Raw genomic sequence first — 24,589 nt, 5'->3', positions numbered from 1 at the left:
TCAGATAATACCTGTTTTCACACATTTTATCTATTCACAATTGTTTGCGTGTTTTTTTTTTTTTTTTTTTGGTACGCGGGCCTCTCACTGTTGTGGCCTCTCCCATTGCGGAGCACAGGCTCCGGACGCGCAGGCTCAGCAGCCATGGCTCACGGGCCCAGCCGCTCCGTGGTATGTGGGATCTTCCCGGACCGGGGCACGAACCCGTGTCCCCTGCATCGGCAGGCGGACTCTCCACCACTGCGCCACCAGGGAAGCCCCTGTTTGCGTGTTTTTTAAAGAAAACGGTTGGTCACTATTTCACTAGAAAGCATTTTAACACCATTGATCTATTATCTAAACCACAATTTTGTTCTAAAACAGAAAACAGAGAGAGAAGTTGGGAGAGAAAGGTCACCTAATGATTCCACTTGAGCAGCAGAAGCTTCTCGAGGAGCGCATGCGCAGTAGCTCAGTCTTCCCGCGCCCCTCCGCGCGCGGAGCGATCTCTGCGCGGCCGGAACTACAGTTCCCAGCAGCCCGCGCGGCGGGCGAGTGTGTCCGGGACTCTAGGAGTGAAGCCAGGCCGTACGGGCCTACTGGGCTGCTGCTCACGGGAAGCGGTTTGCAGCCCTTTCTGCCCTCAGTGGCGGCGGCGGCGGCGGCAGAGAGATGGAAGACCCAGGGTCGGAGGTGAGTAGCGGGCTGGGCCCGGCCTTGTGCAGAGTCCGGGGGGTGCTGGGCCGGACCTGGGGTCCGGGGGGCCTAGGAGGCCTGGGGGTCTGGGGGCCTGGGCCTGGGGGGCTTGGGATCTGGGGCCTGGCGGACTAGGGGCCTGGGGGTCTGGAGGCCTAGAGTTTGGGGCCTAGCGTCTGGGGCCTGGGAACCTAGTGGGCCTGGGGGAGAGGGCCCCGCAGCAACAAGGGTCGCCCGGCTCGGGGACCAATGCTCGGCGCGGGCGCGGCGTGGGTTCCGAGGCCGACTGCCTCTTGGGGGAGCGTGCTCCCTGCTCCTGGGAGAAGGGATGCGGAGGGGCCCCTGCGGTCCACGGGCGCGAGCTCGGGGTCGCGGAGGCTGGGGCTCCGTTAGGTCTCCGCGAGAGCTTTCCTTTTTCGTTCCCTTCGGAAAAATCTCCTTCTGTAAGTGCGGGGTTGTCTAGATAACCGTGTTTTGGCTTATTTTTATAGATAATAGAATGTGTCCCTCCAGCTGGGCCTGAGGCGTCCGAGTCAACACCCGAGGAAGATGAAGATGACATTCAGTTCGTTAGGGTAAGTAATGGCGATATTCGGGTTTTTCCGAGTCAGAGACTATGCGTGATAAGCCGTGATGTGATTACCCCTCACCTGTTCGTTCATCATGCAGCAAACGTGTGTGAATGTCTGATAGGGACTGTACACTGTGGAGCAGGGCATAGGAGTAGGGAATTTGCCCGAAGAGGTGTCTGAGCAGCCCCACTAGGCATCACAAAGCCTGTGGCCTGCGGTGCGTGTTGTACCCTGAATCTCGCCTCTTCCCCTGCACTTAGAGCCGTTCATGTACGCAGGGTTGTGGTCTTCTAAGACTGTTTTGAAATGAGACAAGAGTAACTTCTAAAAGATAGCACACAGGTTAGGGAGAAGGGGCGGCTAGTGATGAGGAATGAGGTAGAAACCCAGAAGGGCTGCAGGAACTCACCTTCTGAGCCTGTGTGTCTCCATAACGTGAAGGTGGGTGGCTTGAAGACTTCACTAAGCTCCGAGCTCATCCTGTTACAGCACAGTCCAGCAGGCGAGGTTCACAGTGAAGGGCCCGTATCACCAGGAGCATCCTGTATCTTTCTGTTTTTATTCCCTTCGGACAGTAGTTTTCAAGCATGAGTAAGTAGAAGTGTGTGGATTCCTGGACCTCACTCCAGACCTATGGAATCAGAAATGGGAGGTGGGGCCCAGGAATCTTCATGCTGGTGCAAATGCAGGGGTGAATGAAGCCGTGAACACACTTTGTAAAACATTGGTTGCAAAAACTGAAGGGGGTGCTATGATACACTTGAGGATAATTTCCACCCCACACTGTTAAAGTTTTATAAAGGCTCTGCTTAAAGTAGTATCTTAGTTAGCTAGAGAATATTTCTACTGAGAACGACTCTTTTTGAATATTGTAGTTAGTTGAGGTTTGCTGTTAAAGGTGTATAATCTTTTTTAAAGGTTTGCCTGTTTAATGTTTGTGTGTTTCTTAGTTGCTGTAGGTTTAAGGCAACCATGTAATTGACTTGTTTTTATTTTTATATTAATTTTTTTCAGTTTTTTTTGACATCTTTATTGGAGTATAATTGCTTTACAATGGTGTGTTAGTTTCTGCTTTATTACAAAGTGAATCAGCTATACATACACATGTATCCCCATATCTCCTCCCTCTTGCAAATGACTTGTTTTTAAATCAAACAAAATTCCCTCCCTAAAGGTTGTGGTAACATTGTTTTTATGTTCTAGTAGGGTTATATAGAAATTCTTTAAAAGATCAAGATCATTTCCTTGACATTCTTCCCCACAATAGTGCATGTGGTACTTTTTTCTTGACACTTGGAACTTTTATAAATTTGGGGATACCAAGAAGGATTGTATGCTCACTTTGCCTCCCAGTGTGGTGAGGAGTAAGCGATGTAGCTGTGGAAATTGAAGAGCCATGATGTCTGTTTTTGTACTGAAAAACATTTGGAAAGAAGATTGCAGGGGTCATTAGGAAAAATAATTTAGGTTCTTCCTGACCGTGGTATAAAGACAATGAATAGGATATGATGACCTTGATGGTGTTTTGTGCAGCTCTAGCTAGGCGTGACACAAGTGTTTATGATTTGTGTGCCTTATTTTGAGAAACACAGTAGGATTCTACAAAATTAAGGTTGGAGAAATAAATAGGTGTAATTTTGTGTCATACTCTCAGGATTAAATGCATAATCATGTGGTAAATTCTGACTGAGTTAATATTAATATATCAGCTTGTGTTCAGGTGAGGTTTAGAAATCTTAATTTAAATTTTATTTTAAATATAGAGAATTTTTTTGTATCTTCGCATCCAGAGTAGTGTACATCCAGCTTGATAGAACCTCTTAGAAATAGCCTTGTTTACAATTAGAGGATTGAAGATTTGACAGCTCAATAAGAAATGAATTATATGCACTGAGTGGAATTGCAGTACGAGAAGAATCTAGTAAAAATATTCCTGTTGCATTTAAATGGTGCCACATAAAAATGATCATTTAATTCTACTTTAAACTACATTCAGATCAGAATTTACTTTCCTCTCACCCCATCCTATGCTGGGTTCCATCAGGATGTGTTTATTACTATGTTTTTATAGTATCATCCAAAAAAGATGAAATGCTACTGGGTACAATGCTCTGCTTGAGGGTTCTCAGATACAAAACAATTTTTGTGTTCTTTTTATATTTTTTATCAAGAAGTATGTTACTGGGCTTCCCTGGTGGCGCAGTGGTTGGGCGTCCGCCTGCCGATGCAGGGGAGACGGGTTCGTGCCCCGGTCTGGGAGGATCCCACGTGCTGCGGAGTGGCTGGGCCCGTGAGCCATGGCCGCTGAGCCTGCGTGTCCGGAGCCTGTGCTCCGCGGTGGGGGAGGCCACAACAGTGAGAGGCCCGCATACTGGGGGGGGGGGGGGAAAGAAGTATGTTACTACTTGACGTATTCTGGTTTGGATTTCTTAGTTTTTTCGTATAAATCTTATTTTCCAGCCTCAGTCTGCATTGTGGCACAGCATCCTCTTTGTATGCTGCCATATACATAAGCCCCAAACTAAACACAATATGCTAAAAAAAAGGAATGATGAAAATTGGGGAGTACAGAAAGAGCTCTTATCTTTGATGTAAATTTTCCTGAAGTGCAGTGTACATACAGAAGAGGGCACTTGCTCATTATTATCCTTGCCCTCACTCTACTTTAGTATTAAATTACCATTTGTCTGCATTGGGTTTCTTCCTTTTTTTTTTTTTTTTTTTTTATTTTGTGGTACGCGGACCTCTCACTGTTGTGGCCTCTCCCGTTGCGGAGCACAGGCTCCGGACGCGTAGGCTCAGTGGCCATGGCTCACGGACCCAGCCGCTCCGCGGCATGTGGGATCTTCCTGGACCAGGGCACGAACCCACGTCCCCTGCATCGGCAGGTGGACTCTCAACCACTGCGCCACCAGGGAAGCCCTGGTTTTCTTCTTACCTGATCATCCCACATTTCATACTCTCCTAATTTTCTTCTTTTTTTTTTTTTTAATAATTAGCAGTTCAAGTTTATTTTTTATTTTTTAAAATATTTATTTATTTGGCTGTGCTGGCTCTTAGTTGCGGCACGCGGGATCTTCTTTGCAACATGTGGGATCTTCGTTGTGGCCTGCAGGATCTTTTTTTAGTTGTGGCACACAGGATCTTTAGTTGAGGCACATGGGATCTTTAGTTATGGCATGTGGGATCTAGTTCCCTGACCAGGGATTGAACCTGGGCCCCCTGCATTGGGAGCATGGAGTCTTAGGGAAGTCCTGTCTCCTAATCTTCTTGAAGCACAGCTTTAATGTGGTTCCCGTCTCAACACTACTAGTTGATTCCTTTGCCTGTAAAATAAAATCTGGGTTTTCAACTGGGGTATTTAAGGCCTGGTGTATGTTGAAGGTAGTATGTACGTAAAGAAAAGATTGAAGAGATTTGATATTTGGTTGCATAAGGATATGGAGGATGAAGCAGAGATATCAAAGAACTCCATGCTTTTGAGCTTAGATGTGTAAAAGATTATTGATAACCATCCCAGTTAAAAAATACTGTACCATGATATCTGTGTCTTTTTAACATTATCCCTGGTCTACTTCCCGTTTCTAAAGGAGTACATGGCTTTTTTCCTCTATATAGATTTAGGCTCTTTTTGGGTTTTGTCATCATTGCATATTGGTGTTCTCTGAATCTTTACCTCTGCTGGTTCTGTTTCTGATTATTTTGCACCACTGGTAAGGCCACCTCTTCACAGGAATTCTTGCTAATTCCAACCAAAAAAACCCCTAGTGATTGTAAAGGCACATTTGGTTTGAATGATTGTTAATGACTTGTAAATTTGCTGACTTCCTTTTTAGGAGGGACCATCAAGACCTGTTCTTGAATACATTGATCTGGTCTGTGGTGATGATAAAGAGCGTAGTACCTATCATAGTGATGTAAGTATATTATATTTGTGTTCCTTCAGTTGTGTCATTAAGTGCAGTATGTGCTGGAGGTGGCTTGAACTGGCTTGCAAGAATTGTTTGTTAAATTTGAGCTGATTGTTAAACATAGCCATTATTAAAAATTCAAGTATAACTCAGCCATAAGAAAGAATGAAATAATCCATTTGCAGCAACATGGATAGACCTAGAGATTATCATACTAAGTGAAGTAAGTCAGAAGGAGAAAGACAAACACCATATGATACTACTTATATATGGAATCTAAAGTATGATACAAATTAACTTATTTACAAAACAGAAACAGACTCACAGACATAGAAAACAAATTTATGGTTACCGAAGGGGAAAGATAGGGGAGGGATAAATTAGGAGTTAGGAATTTGCAGATACAAACTACTGTATATAAAGTGGATAGACAACAGGGTCCTACTGTATTTTGTAATAACCTATAATGGAAAAGAAAGTGAAAAAAGAATATATATAACTGAATCACTTTGCTGTACTCCAGAAACTAACATAACATTGTAAATCAACTGTACATCAGTTTAAAAATTTAAGTATATAAAAATTTAAAAGTAAATAGATTATCATGTTTAAGGTAATAGATGCTCAAAACTCTTCATACCCTAATGTCTACACACTTGAGGTTATTTACATCTGTTGTACTGTGTGGTAGAAATATGGTATAACAATGTGCTCCTGAAGGAAGATGGAAGTGTTTACAGCGAGGTAATTGGCAAACTATTGTACAGAGCAGGTCGTGATTTATTATTTGTTCATTGTCTAAACTGAAGGAAGTGATGGATGAAATGTTAATATAGATTAAGCCTAAAAACATAGGTCTCTAACTACTAGACTCTATGCTATACAAAAAATTGAGGAAATCTTGCAGTATTTGAAAACTCTTCATTGATTCAACAAAGATGTTGATGTTATCATTGATGAATGAGTGGAGTTCTGATATACATCTTTTTTTACATTCTTAATAATGTAAATGAAAGTATCAACCACTCTTCACAGTAGAACCAGAACCATACTTGTAAATCATGTGAGCAACTTTTCTGTTGAATTGGGTGATCATCAAAAGTTCAGTCAGATTTTGTGACATTATTATTGGCTATAGAATTTAAAAAACTGATAGTGCATTTTTCAAGAAATAGCAAGTCATATTGAAGTTATAGGTATAAACTGAAAATCAAGGTAAGTATTCTAGTTTAAAAAATTTATTTCTAAAATTATATAAAGAAATCATTAACAGAAGTTTTTACATTAACTCTAAAAGTGTTATCATGACTTTTACTTACATATGTAAAATTATTTTTCAGATTTTGTTCCCTAAAATTCCAAATGACAGGGTGATTTATTGCATTTTTTAAATACGAAGAAAGTGAAAATAGGCACAGAAAGTAACAATAGGAACAAAAACTATTGTGGATTGTCTAAGTCTAAGGAATCAAATTTCAAATATGTTGAACAACCAATCATTGAAGAAAAGCCATCATGTTCACCAAAGGAAGAAATGGATAATCTTGTGCTTCCAGATTGTTGGAATGAAAAACAAGCATTTATGTTTACAGAACAGTACAAATGGCTTGAAATAAAAGAAGGTAAATTAGGATGTAAGGATTGCTCAACGGTTCGGCGTTTGGGGTTGAAAGCAGAAAAGCATGTCCATGTGTCCAAGGAGTGGATTGCATATTTAGTAACCCCTAACGGCAGTAATAAAACTACTAGACAAGCTTCTCTGCGAAAAAAAATTAGGGAACATGATGTTTCTAAAGCCCATGGTAAAATTCAGGATTTGTTAAAGGAATCAATTAATGACTCAGTTTCTAATTTAGTGCATAAACAGAGTAATAAAAATATTGATGCTACTGTGAAAGTTTTCAATACTGTTTATAGTTTAATAAAACATAATAGACCTTTATCTGATATTGAAGGGGCAATAGAATTACAAGAGAAAAATGGAGAGGTCAGTTGTTTAAATACACGATACAGTGCAACAAGAATAGCAGAGCATATTGCAAAAGAAATGAAGATGACAATATTTAAGAATATTATAGAAGAAAATGCCAAAATCTGTGTTGTAGTTGATGAGGCATCCACAGTTTCAAAGAAAAGGACCCTCGTGATTTATCTCCAGTGCACAGTTCAGTCGGTTCTTGCACCCATTATGTTATTTGTTGCTTTAAAAGAACTGGTGTCAACCACAGCAGAGTGTATTTTCAATACATTATTGAGTACTTTAAATGATTGTGGTTTCACTAATGAATATTTGAAAGCAAATTTAATTGCATTTTGTTCTGATGGTGCTAATACAGTGCTGGGAAGAAAGTCTGGAGTAGCTACAAAGTTGTTAGAAAATTTTCCTGAAATCATTATTTGGAACTGTTTAAACCATCGATTGCACTTGTCCCTTGATGATTCAATATCTGAAATAAAACAGGTGAATCATTTAAAAATATTTCTCGATAAAATTTATTCTAATTATCATCAATCTAATAAAAATCAAAACAAGCTTTTAGAAAATGTAGCTAAAGATCTTGAAATTGAAATTGTTAAAATTGGCTGGATACTGGGACCAAAATGGGCAGCATGTAGTTTTCAAGCTGCTACTGCTGTATGGCGTGCATATCCTGTATTATATATGCATTTTTCTCATTCTCATTCTGGTTTGGCCAAGAGATTAGCTAACATTAATTTCTTGCAAGACCTTGCTTTAATGATTGACATTCTTGAAGAATTTTCACTACTTTCAACTGTGTTACAGTCAAGCTCAACTAACATTCAGAAAGCACAAAAATTGATCAAACACACCATAAAAGCCTTGGAAAATTTAAAAATTGGTGCTGGAAAGCATGAATCTCAAATTGAAGGTTTGATTAAGTCAGATAAGTTTAAAGATATTCCATTTAATAAAAATAATAAATTTAATGCCCTTCCTAGGAACATGTTACTAGAAAATATAATTCAACACATGAACTTACGTCTTTTATCTGACAGGAACCATGATGAAAGTATTTTTAATTATTTTGATTTGCTAGAACCTTCTACATGGCCTTATGAAGAAATAACTTCACCATGGATAACTGGTGAAAAAAAATTATTTTTTGTGAAATTTTAAAATTCGAAATTGATTTGAATGATTTTCGGGAATTTGTAAATAATAATGTAAAGTCAAACAATGTTTCAATTCCTACAACCGTACAAAAAGCTAAAAAGATAGTTAGCACCATTGCCGTCAATAGTGCTGAAGCTGAAAGAGGTTTCAATTTAATGAACATAATTTGTACAAGGGTGAGAAATAGTTTAACAGTAGGTCATATGTCAGATTTAATGACTATAAGTTTGTTGGGAAAAGAGCTGATTGGGATGCAACTCCCTTTGTAAAATCCTGGTCAAATTGCAATCACAGGTTAGCTACAGATACAAGAGTTCGGCAAAAGTCAACAAAAGCCTATGAGAATCAGTTGGCTATATGGAACGTACAGTAAAGAGTATTGTGTGGGAATTCCCTGGTTAGGTCTTGGTGCTTTCACTGCCGTGGCCTGGGTTCAATCCCTGGTCAAGGAACTAAGATCCTGCAAGCCGCATGGCGTGGACAAAGAGAAAAAAGTATGTATATGATTTTATCATTTGTAAATTGTATGCTGCACATCTTTTATATACATACATTTTTATTTCAAAAGCCAGTTGTTAAACTCTATTCAGCACGTTGCTGTTTAAAAGGCATTCTCCAAAGAGATAAAGTTGATTGTTTTTAGGAGCAATGGGTTTTTAGAGGTTGGTCCATGTCTGCTAGAGTGGGCCAAATACATATTTCAGGGAATCCTATACAGAACATCCAACAATTCCATTTTTGCTTTGTTTTATTTTTTTGTGAGGATATGAAAGAGTAATATAACCCAGATAACTTCTAAGCCCTGGAAGTTATATCAAATAAAAGAGAAATGGAATAAAAACTACAAGCCTTGTGACTTTTGTCTTTCTCATTTCTATATCTGCACTATCTAATATGGTAACCACTAGCAACATGTGGCTATTAAGCATTTGAAATGAGTTCAGTAGGACTAAGAAAGTAGATTTTAAAATTAATTTTAATTAAACATAAAAACTAAAGCAGTGTGAAATATTTTTGTTGAACTCAACTTATTTGTTTTTTTAAAAATACATTTTGTTATCTTGCTTAAGGTGTGATTGTTGGAATGTGCTTGTCAGACTCCATGTACTATGTCTGGTATTACATATAAACATCACTGATTGAGTTGGTGTTGGATTCAGTGTAAATTATTTTTTCCTATGAATCAATGTCACGTAGTGTATTTATCTGAATATTTTATGCTGACAACAGGAATTACAGTGATTACTTCTGTAAATCATAATTGGTAATTGATATACTTGTTTTACTTATTATTTTTCTAGTTTAGACATGAATATGAACGAACTTTAAATTTTAAAATGAAGGCATACTGAAAAAGCAACAAGTAGAACTGCAGAAGCTAGTCCTACAACTGGGACAGTAAACAGAAAGACTGGAAGAAGGTATGTTGCAGATTTCACAGTGAATGACGATTGCAGTTTGTTGTGGCAGAGAAAAACAAGCTATAATTTAACAAAATATAAGACAGTAAAGTAACAATATTGAGACAGTTCCAGCAAATGCATAATGAATGAGTGAATGAAGTTACCTTTCAGAAGTCAAAAAAGAATTGAAATTTAGTCGCCTGAAATCACAATGAAATGTCCAACAGAATTTTTTTGAACAATTTTTAAAAGGATTGAGTTTGTTAAGTTTGGCCAGATATAAAACAGCTTGGATTCTTGCATGAAAAAGAACTAGTTTTAGATAGATGGATAGTAAAGTTCATTATTTTAGTTATAGAAATTGTTAGAAATTTATGAGTTAAAGCCTAAAAATGTCTTATAAAAAAGTACAGAGTCTTCAGTAGTCACCAAATGTTGCTTGTAGAATACAGGAATTTTTAACAATATTAAAGATTAATTGATTCAAAATCTGAAAAATTACAGGTACTTTTCTTTAGCTTTAGATGAGTTATGTAATAGAAAATGTGCTGTCCAAGTAATACTTGGAGTGCATTTTGTCTCATAGGACTTAAAAATTTACAAAGAAATAATTTCAATTCATGGCCTGTATAGCTATATTTTAATCTTTAAATTATCAAGAGTTTCATCTAGATGAGAAAAAATTACTTCTTGTCACAATAAATGGCATTCCAGCTAGGTTAGGTCAAAAGTCAGATTTCATTGGAATTTTTAAATGAGCTTGGTGTTTCCCCTATTTCTTCATTCCACTGTATGATACAGTTTGAGAGTACCTGTGCTCAGTTTTCCGAAATGGTCTCTATGATAGTGTCATGGGTACAGTTGTTAGGTGTTAAGTGCTATGAGTCAACATCAGCTTACAGGATTGCTGAACAAATTAAAAGACAATGAATTTAGTGATTTGTGTACTCTGCCACTTGGTTGAATTGTGGAAAAGTTTTACAAAACTTACTGTACTGTTAACACCAGTTCAAGATGTTCTTGCAACAACAGAAATGCTAGTCAAATATTTATTTAATAATCAAAGAGAAAATTGGGCCATTTGTTTTCTGCTCAGTATTACACAGAATATGAATGATCTAAATTTGAAGCTCCAAGTAAGGGAAAAAGCCTACTTGTGCTACCTAGACAAGTCTAGAATTTATTTATTTATTAAAGAAAAAAATTTTAAATATTTATTTATTTATTTATTTATCTTTGGCTACATTGGATCTACATTGCTGTGCGCGGGCTTTCTCTAGTTGCGGTGAGCGGCAACTACTCTTCGTTGCGGTGCGCGGGCTTCTCATTGCAATGGCTTCTCTTATTGGGGAGCACGGGCTCGAGGCATGTGGGCTTTGTTGCTCTGCAGCACGTGGGATCTTCCCGGACCAGGGCTCCAACCCGTATTCCCTGCATTGGCAGATGGATTCTTAACAACTGCGCCACTAGGGAAGCCTCTAGAATTTATTTTGAAAATGAAACTTTAAAAAATAAAAGAATAACTTTACACATTTTTCTAATATGAATTGGTATGCATAAGATTTTAACTGTTTTTGACAGGTAAATTTACTACAAAAACTACAAGAAAAATTTGAAAAATGTTACTTACTGATAAGTTTAGAGTTGCTTTTCAATTTACCCAGTAACTCTGAGTTCAGTGTTAGCAATACTGAGCTGACACAAGATTTATTGAATTTACTTAACTTGGACAAATTTAGTTTTCAAACTGATGTGCTTTTGCTCTGAAGGCAAATCAATTTTTTTAAAATGGATGAGCAGGATTTTTCTGGTGTGGATTTAAAAAGTAAAGGAAAAATTTTCTTTCAGGTACTGGCAAACTTAAATGTGTTTGGAACAGTATGGGTATGTGAATCTACTTTTTTCAACTGTAAGTTTTATGAAATTTATGTATAGATCAAGTATTTGTGAGGAAAAAGGCATTCAGATAAATTGAGATGAGCTTTAAGTATAAAATACACATCAGATTTTAAAGAGTTAGTATGTAAATCATCCCCATTAATAACTTTATATTGATAACATGTTGAAATAATATTTTGGAAAAACTGAGTTAAATAAAATATTAAAATTAAATCTATCTATTTATTTTAACTTTAGAATTACATATGTAATTAGAAGTACATTATAATTCTTCTGGACAGTACTCTGTATCTGACGGTACTCTCAAATCTGGGTTTCTCTAATCCAGACCTCACTCTTGACTTCAAGATCCATAGTCAGCTGCCTTATCATTTTCACGTGTTGTCCCATAGGTATCCAAGCTGAATATGTCCAAAGCTGAACTTATGCCTCACCATATGTGTTTTGGAGAATGGCATGACTATCCACCTAGTTTCTCAAACTCGAAACTTAGAAGATATTTGAAACCTTTTCTTTATCTTGCCTTTTCTCTCTCACCTTTTAAATATCTCTGAATTTATATTTTCCTCATTATCATCACTGCCCTTGTTTCTCTTGCTTAGAGTACAATAATAACTGCATCACAACTCTCACTACCTTCATTCTTGTCCCTTCCTAATACATCCTCCACAGTAACTCAGAAATGGCCATTCTGAAATACACATTTATTCTTATAACTTTTATTGGTCAAGAAGACATTCAGACTCATAACAGAAAACCCAACTTGAATCACTTGAATGGACTTATCATTTTGAATAACAAGAAATCTGGAGATGGCTGCAGGCTTTGCTTGAGTAGCTCAGTGGTATCATTGCTGTGTTACCTGGGATGCTTTTGGCCTTTCCCTTAGGGTTATAGCATGACTGGCACAGTTTTACACATGCTGGATTTAAGGCAAGAAGGCAAGAGGTGGAACAAGCCCTGGGTATCAAAAAATCAAAAGGTTTGCCAGAAGCCTTTTCTAGTAGATTTGCATTTCACTGGCAAGAACTGTGTCAATGTGGCCATCCCTCATTGCAGTAGAGGCTTGGAATGTGAATTTTTACCTTTCCTAGCTTCTGTAATAAAGGTAAGCAAGGGGGGCAAGGGGAGTGGATGGTAGTTTAGCCAGTCTGTGAGGTTTACCATTTTTCTCCCCTGCTGAAAATCCTTCACTAGTTCCACACTTTCTTCAAGATAGTAAAGTTCAACCTTTCTGGTTTCCTTATAATAAGAGTTCATTTTTTTTGTCTTTTTCCCCTACTAGGTAGTGAGTTTCTTGAAAAGAGTCTATAACCCTGGTTATTAGCAATGTCTAGCACATAGTAGAAGCTCAGTAAATGCTTGCAAAGTATTGGACATTTCCTACATATCAGTTCATTTTTATGAATCGTTTACATCTCCAAATATTCCTATTTCCCAGTGAACTTCTAAGGGAAATAAGATACTCTTCTGTTTTAAATTTCAGGTATATAGTTATGCCTTATATAACCTTTCATGTTTACTTTGAAGAGAAATTGAGGTACTCTTAAAAATGAGTTGAAAATATTTACTGGTTTTTTAATATTATAGAGATGTTCAGGGTTTGGACAGAATTTTCAACAAGATTTTTATATTTAGCATTTTTTAAAAATTGTAGTTGATAATGTGAAAAACAAAAACATCTTATAACCAACTTACCTTATAATCAGTACTGCTACCTGGTTTTACTGCTTAAGTTTGTGTTTTAATTTACAAGCATGTTGGTGCCAAGTGATATTTCTTTACTTGTCATGAGTTAATGAGGAAGGTGAGGAACAGTTGTAATATAAAATTTATATTCATCCACATTAGAGGAAAATGGTGCACTTTGGTAATCCTCAAGTTTTGAGAAGTGGTGCAGATTTGACCAAAAAGCATGAGAAATGGTTAAATAGGCAAATATAAAATACCATTTTTTCTTGTTAATTTCTTTAAAAGAAAGCAAAAATTGTAACATTATTTTGTCATTTGTACTAGACACATGACAATTAGAGCAGGGGTCCCCAACCCCTGGGCCATGGACTGATACTGGTCCGTAGCCTGTTAGGAACTGGGCCGCAGAGCAGGACATGAGCGGCGGGTGAGCGAGCAAAGCTTCATTTGCCACTCCCCATCGCTTGCATTACCGCTTGAACCACCCGCCCCCACACACACAACACCCCCCCCACCCCCTGCCGTGGAAAAATTGTTTTCCACAAAACCGGTTCCTGGTGCCGGAAAGGTTGGGGACTGCTGAACTAGAGCATAAAATAGTAGGGGTTAGGTATAGTGAAGTATATGGTTGCAAAGTTTCTATATATTACATGAAGTGGCACAGTATTAACTACATAGAAAGAAAAGATTGTATAACTAAAAAATATAAATAAAATGGAAGTTTAAAAAATGTTTAAATATTTTTTTAAAAGGCAGGAAAAGGTACAGAAGAACAAAACAGTGAGTACAAACAAAACTTACAATTATGTTTAAATATAGCCATAGCAATAATTACATTAAATAATAATGGTCTGGGCTTCCCTGGTGGTGCAGTGGTTAGGAATCTGCCTGCCAATGCACGGGACACGGGTTTGAGCCCTGGTCTGGGAGGATCCCACATGCCGCAGAGCAACTAAGCCTGTGTGCCACAACTGCTGAGCTTGCGTTCTAGAGCCTGTGAGCCACAGCTGCTGAGCCCACGTGCCTAGAGCCTGTGCTCCAAAACACGAGAAGCCACTGCAATGGAAAGCCCTCACACCACAACGAAGAGTAGCCCCCGGTCGCCACAACTAGAGAAGGCCCACGCGTGGCAACGAAGACCCAACACAGCCAAAAATAAATAAATAAAATAAATTTATTAAAAAAGATAATAATAATGGTCTAAACACACCAGTTAATAAGGCAGAGATGAACCAAAATGAATAAATAGCAAGACCCAATAATGTCTGTCTAGAAGGAGGTAGATATAAAATCAAAAGTTGAGGGTAAATGGATGGGGAATGTACTTTGGGATTCCTCCTGCTATGTACTAGAAACCCTGAACATTGTTTATAAACATAAGAAGACTGAAAAGATGGAGAGAAGGCAGACCAGCTATGAATGTTAGAACTCACAGAATGATAGAATGGTGAGTTCCTTGAGTTTTCTGTTTGCCTCATATCCCAGGCTTGGAGCTGAAGAAGCTAGCAACCTGGAAATGCCAATGGATGCAGACAAGAAAGCCCTGCAAAAAGCCTGTCTTCTCTTCAAAAGATCAGGGAGGGGCAGGTTAGCAAGACAGAAAACATATTATTTTACACAATAACCTCTCTGCTTCAGCCAAATACCACAGAGAACACTGCAGCTTCACCTAAACCACCAAAGGCCAAGTGGGGAGCCTGGGCTTCCATCTTTGCCAGCTTATAATGAAGTACCGCTGACCTGAATCCTATCCCACTGGGTTGATGTCAGAGGAGGCCTAATGGAGAGGCATGACGTTTACCTTTGCTCAGCATTAAGGAGCCCCTTCCCCCAACTTCAGGTCTTAACAGAAGCTAACTAGGGAGCTTGGACTTCTTTACTACCTGGTAGTAACCAGGCAACAAACAACATCCCTCTTTCTGCTCCTAAAGTGGTGTCAGCGGAAACCAACTGAAGCAGTAAGTTTATGATCTAGAGTCTCATAATATAATAACCAATATGTCTATGTCTGTTTCAATAAAAAGTCACATGTCATTCCTAGGACCAGGAATATCTTGAGTGAAAAAGACAATAGATACCAACACTGAGTTGCCATAGATGGTAGAATTACCTGACACAGATTGTAAAGCTTCAACAAGCAATTAAAACATGTTTTTGAAACAAATGAAAACATAGAATATCTCTGCACAAAAAAGAGGAAGTCTCAGCAAAGAAGTAGAAGATATAGAGAACCAAATGGAAATTTTAGTAATGAAAAATACAATAACCAAAATAAAAAACTTAGTGGATTGACTCGAGAGGAATGGATGGGACAGAGGAATCAGTGAAGTTAAAGGTAAACAATAGAAATTACACAATCTGAACAAGAGAGGAAATAGACTGGGGAAAACAAGAATCCAGCCACAGGTACCTGTGGGACTGTAACAAAGAAGCTAACATTCATGTCATCAGAGAACCAGAAGGAAAGGAGGAGGGCAGGGCTAGAAAAGTATTTGAAGATATATTGTCCTAAAACTTCCCCCATTAAGCAAAGACAAATCTCAATTCAAGAAGCTGAGTGAATTTAAGAAATCCACACCAGTATATATCAGAGTCAGACTTTGGAAGACTAAAGACAGAAGTCTTGACAGCACTGAGGAAGAAAGTCACCTTACATATAGAGAAAAATAATTTGAATGACAGAAGAGGCCAGAAAGAGGCACAACATTTTTCAAATACTGACAGAACTGTCAACATAGATTATCTGGTGAAAATATCTTTCAGGAATGAATGAGAAATCAAAACATTCTCAGATGAAGGAAAACTAAGGAAATTTGTCATCAACAGACCAATGCTAAAATGAACATTTAAGGGAAGTTCTGTAAACAAACCATTAAAGGTGGAATCTTGGAACATCAGGAAGGAAGAAAATATAGTAAGTAAAAAATAAGGGTAAGCATGAAGCAGTATTGTGTTGTTTGAAAGTGGACTTAGATTTGTTGTAAATATATGTTGCAAACACTAGAGAAACCACTAAAATTAAAAAAAAATTTTTTTAAGTATAATTGATATGCTAAGAAAGAAGATAAAATAGGATCATATAAAATGCTCATTTAAAACCAGAGAAGGGAGAAAAGATTGGAAAACAAAAGCAAAAACAAAAAAAGGGGACTTTCTGGTGGTCCAGTGATAAAGAATCCGCCTTCCCAGTGACAGGGACGTGGTTTTGATATCTGGTTGGGGAACTAAGATCCCTCGTGCTGTGGGGCAACTAAGCCCACATGTCACAACTACTGAGCTTGCCCGCCTCAACGAGAGAGCCCATGAGCCGCAGACTACAGAGCCCACGTGCTTTGGAGCCCGCACCACAACTAGAGAGAGAAAGCCTGCACACTTCAACTAGAGAGAAGCCTGCATGCTGCAATGAAGACCCAATGCAGCCAAAAAAATAAATGAACTAAATATTTTTTTAAAAAACCAAAAAAACAAAAAAAGAAGAAAGAAAAAAGAACAAGGTAACACGTAGAAAAGTTACAAATGTAGTATATGTTAATCTGTCTATACCAATAGTCACTTTATTTTTTTATTTTTATTTTTGGCCACACCACACAGCTTGTGGGATCCTAGTTCCCCCACCAGGGATTGAACCTGGGCCCCCTGCAGTGGGAGTACAGGGTCCTAACCACTGGACCACCAGTGAATTCCCCCAATTGTCACTTTAAACGTGAATGGTCAAAATATGCTAATTAAAAGAGATTGTCGAGTAGACTAAAAAAAGTAAGAACCAACGGTGTGTTTTCTACAAGAAATATTTAGGTATAAATCTAACAAAATATGTGTAAGGGAATATATGTGTTGGGAAATATATACGTAAGGAAAAACTGTGTACAGAAATATATGAGGACAACTAAAATTCTGAAGAAAGAAATCCAAGAAGATCTAAGTAAGTAGAGAGATATTCTGGGTTCATGGATAGCAAGACTCAATATTGTTAAGATATCAGTTCTTCCAATTTGATTTGTAGATTTAGTGTAATCCAGATGAGAATATTAGCAAGTTACTTTGTGGATATCAACAAACTGATTCTAAAGTTTATATGGCAAAGCAAAGACCCAGAATAGCCAACACCGTATTGAAGAAAAAAAGCAAAGTTGGAGGAGTGACTACCCAGCTTCATGACTCACCAAAAAATGACAGTTTGGTAGTGACAGAGTGGACAAATAGATAATGGAACAGAACACAGGACCCAGAAATGGATCCATAAAACATACAATCAGCTGACCTTTGACAGGAGCAAAAGCAATTCAATGAAGAAAGGGTAGTCTTTTCAACAAATGGTGCTGAAACCACCAAACATCCACATGCACAAGAGTGCTGTGGTGCTTCCAGAGCATAGAGTACTACTCAGCAGTAAGGAGGAACAGACTTTTGTCATTTAAAACAACTTAATTATCCTGAGTGACAGAAGTCAATCTCAGAGGATTACGTATCGTATCGTATGATTCCATTTGCATAACATTCTTGAAATGACAAAATTCTTAAGATTAAGGAGTTGAGGTTAAGGAGGTGGCGAGGATGTCAGGGAAGTGAGTGTGACTATAAAAGGGCGGTGGTAGGGATCTGTGGTGATGGAAATATTCTGTGTCTTGACTGTGTCACTCAGTATCCTGGTTGTGATATTGTACTATAGTTTTGCAAGATTCACCAAGGGAACACTGAGAAGAAGATACATGGTGTCTCTGGGTATTGAAATCCTTATAACTGCATGTGAATCTAAATTATCTCAAAAATAAATTGAATTAAGAAAAAACCCCTCATCTAGACATGCTTCATGAGTTAGTCAAATACAGCACTGCCCAGTAGTATACGGCTGTATTTTTTTCTCTTCTAGGCTGGTTAACTCAACAGAACCCTAAATGTAATTACACTTCTTTACCCCTATATATTCTTTTTGGTGGGGGGGGGCAGGCTGTTTTCCTACAGTCATTATTAGGAAAGCAATATAAACCAAGAAAATCACCAAATTTCTACAAATTTTAACGTGTCCAAGAGCCTAGCAACCCATGCCCCATGCCCTGTGATAGACTATGTCCTCCACCCAGTACTGAGTTCAAGGTAGCTGCCATTGGTCTAGTTTTGAAGGGACAACTTAAAGATGATCTAGTAGGATCTCTTTTGTACACAGTGAAACTGAAGTTTCAGGAGGTTAAATGAATTGCCATAATCACAGAGTTTGTCATGAACAGATAACCAACACTTAACCATATCGTTTTTTGTATTTACTATCCAGTATTTTGAAACTGTGATTTTAAATCATGTTCTGCCTTTTAATATCTATATGACCTTGAAGAACTGATCTTTCAACAAGGCTAATATAATAACCTCATAAATGGTTCCAGGTTTTGTGGGCCTTATTGCTTATTGAATTTGGCAAGCTCTGTTTAAGAAAACCCCCACAAAACTATGAATACAGTGTTAGATGCAATTTGAAATACCATTTAGACCAAGAAAAGCATACATATTGTCTTTTCATTTAACAACTTTGTAATATACTTTTCTATAGTAATAGGAGTAATAGGAAGCTCATTTTGAGTATCTTTTAACATAGTTGATGGAAATTCGCTTTCTATTTTTGACAGTTTACAGAGGTTTCTTTCAAATTCTCAACCGTTTGTTAGTAATACGGTGTAATTTTTTTTGATGTCAAATTTGAGGAAACTTCTATTGAGTTTCTTTGAAATCTGAGCTGTAAGACTTTGGTGCATTTTAAATTTTCTATGGAGTGAGTGCTCGTAAATATTCTTTAAGTTGACCACATTCAAAGTATTTCTAGAAGACATCCCAAACTGAGATGGCCAGCAATAATGTAATTAATTACACATGGAAGAGATTACAAAACGTGGATATACAAAAGTATATCCCAGTCAACCCTTAATAAAATCTTAGAAGTGCTCACTGCCACTTTGTGGAGGAGCAGGAGAAGGCACAAAGGAGCAGTTGAAGTGGAAAGAGACAGCGGTCTCAATGGTTAAAATGTGTGATTTTTGCAAATTTTACAAAAACATAACCATGTGAACATATTTCTAGGGCCCCTTTGTTGGAAGGTATCCAATGCAAGTAAACTGTTAGCTTCACACTAATTCTGCCACAACCTCGTTTGTTGGGTTTGTTAGCTTTAAATGAGGTAAGGGAGGCTTGGACATTTTCCAGAAACTTAACAAGCAATCAATAAATGTGACTTGAAGAATGAAAGAATAGTTGATAACTTTTTAAAGATGATGGTTATGTATGGGTGTACTGGGGGTTCATTTTACTTTGTGTTTTAAAACTTCTGTAATACTTTTTTTTTATGTCACTTGAGATAAAATATATCTAAAATACTTTAGTTTCTATGCTGGAATTCTTCTGAATAAATTATACAGTTCCCAATTCTCCTCATGAATAATATTTATTAATAATTTGCATTTTTGAGCAAAAAAAATGTAGTAGATATAAAAATAACATGTAACTATTAAAAGTATTATAAAACTGCCATAAATTTGCCCTGTTTTTTTAAATTTGCTTTTTATAGGTTTTACAGGTACCTGAAACAAAAGCACCTTCAGTTGTAAGTCTTAACGTTGGATCTTGTTGGAGACTCTGCAGCCTACCTGGCAGTGAGCACAAGGACAGGTGCAGTGACAGGCTGGGAGACACCCATGACATCGCTGTGCTGTGCTGATCGGAGCACAAGCTCGTGAAGAAGCTGCAAGTAGATTCCACCCTCAGTACAAGTGACGCATCAAACCAGAGAATTTCTAGCAGGCCCATGAGCATGCAATATCGTTTCTTGGAAATACGCATTTCCCCATCCCCAAATAAAATAGGTATACTGAAAAAATTTAAGTATATTCCTGCCTCAAACCAAATTCCAGAAAAAAATTAAAGATGGAGTAAAGAGCTAAAAGTGAAGCCATAACAGAAAAGTAAACAGTGGTGAATATTTTTATGTTCTCCAAAGGAAAAGAACTTCCTAAGCCTATAGTTAGTGCAACAAAAGTGCCAAAGAAAAATTTATTAACATCTGAGTTCCTGCCCTGTGTTCTGCGTCCTCCGTGGAGATGACAGTGTCACAGAGAGTTCTCCCCTGTGCTGGAAGGTGCGCTCAGTGTTTTCATCTGTTCTATGGCAGTGTTTTTCTGTGAATGGCTTTCTTGCGTTTGACAATTTTGCAGCTCTTTCCCACATTTTTTCTTATAAAATCACTTACCGATGCTGTGCCATAGCCTTTCATGAACACTTGTTTCTTAATGACTTGGTTTTTCCCAGCTCAGCTATTTGCATCTGGGTTTGTGGATGGTAGGAGGGGCCCTCTTTGCTTCACAGAGACCACTGACTCTGGCTGCTGTGACTCTTCTAAGGAATGTTTTGTGTAGCCCTGCTTCCTCTGTCGTCTGACCCAGGCTCAGTCGGAGAGGACTTGTCACTGGCCCTGCATCCCCAGGTCCTTCACCAGCACAGCAGACAGAGGACAGAGCCCCTGCCCTTCCAGATGAGCCCTGCACCTCAGGGGGTATGTTTTTGCTGGACCTTTCTGAGATCTGCTGCCGGGAGCCCTCCAGATACTCTCTGTGCCTGTTCTCTCTGCCTCTGACTTCTGCTGAAGCTCAGCTCACCTCCCCCCTCAGTTGTTAGATTTACAGATTCTAGATTTTGCATTTCTGGAGGAGTTTCTGCCTTTCAGGAAGTATACTTGCCTGGTACTTTCTGAGATCTGCCACTCATGAGGCCCCTTGACATTTCCTTTGCATTTTCTGTTTAATTTTAATTGCATTTCTTTAGAGTTTTAATTTAATTTAATTTAATTTAATTTATATTTATTTTTGGCTGTGTTAGGTCCTCGTTGCTGCACGCAGGCTTCCTCTAGTTGCAGCGAGCGGGGGCCTACTCTTTGTTGCGGTGCGTGGCCTTCTTATTGCAGTGGCTTCTCTTGTTGCAGAGCATGGGCTCTAGGCACGCGGCTCAGCAGTTGTGTCTCATGGGCTCTAGAGCGCAGGCTTAGTAGTTGTGGTGCATGGGCTTAGTTGCTCCGTGGCATGTGGGATCTTCCCAGACCAGGACTTGAACCTGTGTCCCCTACATTGGCAGGCGGATTCTTAACCACTGTTGCCACCAGGCAAGTCCATGTTTCTTTAGAGTTTTGCAGATTTTTCTGTCACCTATTTGCTGAGAAAGTGGGACATTTGAAAAGAATCTTTATTTGGTTACTTATTTGTTATTTTTCCTCATTGTTTTGTTTGCTTTCTCAGAGGAGGAGGAGAGAGGTAGCAAGGTTACCAGCGTTTATACCAGAGTTACATCTACTGTTGCTATTTGGATGCCCAGTGCAACTCTGATTCTCCTTCTTTTACTCAGAGCCTGTGTCCTCATACTCCTTGGGGCTCTTGTAATCTTTGTCTCTGATATACTGGAATTGGAAGAACACGTGCCTGTTGTTTAGCTTTTAAAATTTATTGTACTGGGGCCTCCCTGGTGGCGCAGTGGTTGAGAGTCCGCCTGCCGATGCAGGGGATACGGGTTCGTGCCCCGGTCTGGGAGGATCCCATATGCCGCGGAGCGGCTGGGCCCGTGAGCCATGGCCGCTGAGCCTGTGCGTCCGGAGCCTGTGCTCCGCAACGGGAGAGGCCACAGCAGTGAGAGGCCCGCGTACAGCAAAAAAAAAAAAAAAAAAAAAATTTATTGTACTGGGTATATGATGGTTCTCTCAGATCTGGGAAAATTTATTTTATTACTTTTTATACAAATTATAATGTTCTCCCACCCTTCAGTTTATCTCTTTCTGGAAGTCCAGTTATCCTGGAAATCCAGTTACCATGAACTGAATCTCTTTGTCTTATATCTTTTTCTGCAATTTTTTGTGAGTCTCCCAGGCTGCTTTTTCTCTTTCTGGGACATTTCCTTGCCTATGTAAATTCCAGCCATCTATTGAATTTTTGATTTCAACTGTCAAAACTCTAATTTCCAAGACCTATTTCTTGTTCCCTGATTATTTCTTTTTCATTAAAATACTATGTTTATTTCTGGATGCCCTTTATTTATCCCTCTAGAAAAAAAATATTTTTAAATATTATTTTCTGGGCAGTATCTGTTTCACTGAACCAAGATCTCTTTTTCTCGTTACCTTAGATTTACTTTTTCTCTCCAGGGCCTTTCCATTTGACCCTTGGATGTCTTTCATATTTAAATGTTATGGGGAACTTCACTCTTGAATCACTGGGTAGAAAGCCATCTGTTTGGGCAGTTATCCTACATATCAGTCTTGAGACTGAGTCCTTTGGTGCTGCATTGCTCTCCAGAAGATCCTGTGGTTCTTCCAGCTGTTAATACTTTGCACATGTGACAGCAAAAAGGGGCTGGAAGTGACAGTGTTCCCAAAACAGACTTTCAGTGAATTCTCTTTTCAGCTCTCACTCATGCCCACAACTGCACCTGGTGTCCTGGGCCCTGGATGTCTCCTTTTAACTTAATGCAGAGAATGTCTTGTGAGTAGAGGTGTGGAGGTGTGTAGGAGGAGGGATTTATGGCTCCTGTATGCAGTCTTTCAACCTCTCTTTGTTATATGGAACCTTATCTACAATCATCCATTATACCAGGTCAGTTCTGAGCCCCTCCTGGGTTTTCTGGGGCAAACTGGTTTGCTTCCTCTGCCCTGTGAAATCAGTTACTACTCTATTTAATTTCTCACAAAATTTTTTCAAATGGCTGATGCACATAATACCAGATAATACACTGTAAGGTTGTATGGATCAAATGAAGTTACATGTGTTAAGATGCCTAAGACAGCACCTGGCATGGAGTAATCATTCTGTAAGTGGTAGTTATACATGTAAAATGACCTCTCAAAATCCCAGATTACTTCCCTAGATGATGAAGACAAAAGAAAAATCTCCTCTGTTGCTGTCTTTGTGGACTTATTTATTTTTTTATATTCATCTTGAAAAAAAATTGGGAGAGAAATGAAATAAATTCATGCTTTAATTTGCCATTTTAATGTCTTAATTACTAGAGATTATAACACCTGATAATTATAACTCGAAATTCTTTGTTTTTTAAGAATATTTTGACTATTTTTATAATTTATTAGTCCAGATGAGGGTTTTTTTTGTTTTTTAATTTATTTATTTTTGTCTGCGTTCGGTCTTTGTTGCTGTGTGCGGGCTTTGTCTAGTTGCGATGAGTGGGGGCTACTCTTGTTGTGGTGTGGGCTTCTCATTGCAGTGGCTCCTCTTGTTGCAGAGCACGGGCTCTAGGCACATGGGCTTCAGTAGTTGTGGCACGCAGGCTCAGTAGTTCTGGCGCAAGGGCTTAGTCGCTCCACGGCACATGGTATCTTCCCGGACAAGGGCTCGAACCCGTGTCCCCTGCATTGGCAGGGGGATTCTTAACCACTGTGCCACCAGGGAAGCCCCCAGATTAGTTTTATGATCATTTTGATTGGAATTACACTTAAGCAGTTTTCAAATTGAGAAAGAAGTTATATCTCTGCAAAACTGATTCTTCCAATTCAGGAACAAGTTCAGCTTAAATTATAGCTTTTCTTTTTTTTAGTAAATATTTGCATTTTTTTCATATAGGTCTACATGAATTTAAATCCTACATTTTTTATATTTTTATATTTTGTAGGTTGTTGCTCTAAACATTTTTTTCTGTTGTTTTGTTTTATTGAAGTATAGTTGATCTATAATGTCATGTTAGTTTCAGATATACAGCAAAGTGATTCAGTTATACATATATATAGTTTTTTAGATTTTTTCCATTATAGGTTATTACAAGATATTGAATATAGCTCCCTGTGCTATACAGTAGGACCTTGTTGTTTATTTTATATATTACTATATAATAATGTATATTATTATATATATATAATGTATGTGTATCTGTTAATCACAAACTCCTAATTTATCCCTTCACCCCTCCCCCTTTGGTAACCATAAGTTTGTTTTCTATGTTAGTGAATGTGTTTCTGTTTTGTAAGTAAGTTCATTTGTATCTTTTTTTTTTTTTTTTTTAGATTCCACAAATGAGTGATATATATTTGTCCTTCTCTGACTTACTTCACTTAGTATGATAATCTCTAGGTCTATCCATGTTTCTGCAGATGGCATTATCTCATTCTCTTTTATGACTGAGTAATAGTCCATTGTATATATATACCACATCTTCTTTATCCATTCCTCTGTTGATGGACGTTTAGGTTGCTTCCACGTCTTGGCTGTTGTGAATAGTGCTGCTTTGAACATAGGGGTGCATGTATCTTTCCAAATTAGAATTTTCCCTGGATAT

At 38.3% G+C, this 24,589-nt stretch overlaps 1 protein-coding gene across 11 annotated transcripts; it reads left to right on the top strand.

Moving 5' to 3' along the window:
- Window positions 1–398: 398 nt before the first annotated feature.
- Window positions 399–24,021, top strand: KIAA1586. Of its 11 annotated transcripts, none has more exons than XR_014295574.1 (7): window positions 399–672; window positions 1,167–1,250; window positions 5,084–5,164; window positions 6,499–6,780; window positions 9,596–9,715; window positions 14,774–16,202; window positions 19,839–24,021. XR_014295574.1 is itself a non-coding variant. In XM_082639282.1 (4 exons), exons 1-4 carry the CDS (start codon window positions 652–654, stop codon window positions 9,644–9,646), a joined length of 237 nt encoding a protein of 78 aa, XP_082495408.1. In that variant the 5' UTR covers window positions 403–651; the 3' UTR covers window positions 9,647–11,539. The 11 variants fall into 11 exon arrangements, 1 of the variants encoding a protein (XP_082495408.1); XR_014295575.1 differs by lacking the exon at window positions 14,774–16,202 and adding an exon at window positions 11,546–11,581; XR_014295576.1 differs by lacking the exon at window positions 14,774–16,202 and adding an exon at window positions 11,546–11,606.
- The last annotated feature ends 568 nt before the right edge of the window (window positions 24,022–24,589 follow it).

This window comes from Mesoplodon mirus, assembly GCF_964341445.2.
Source record: "Mesoplodon mirus genome assembly, chromosome: 12".
Classification (NCBI taxonomy): domain Eukaryota; kingdom Metazoa; phylum Chordata; class Mammalia; order Artiodactyla; family Ziphiidae; genus Mesoplodon; species Mesoplodon mirus.
This window is presented reverse-complemented; position numbering and strand designations above follow the sequence as displayed.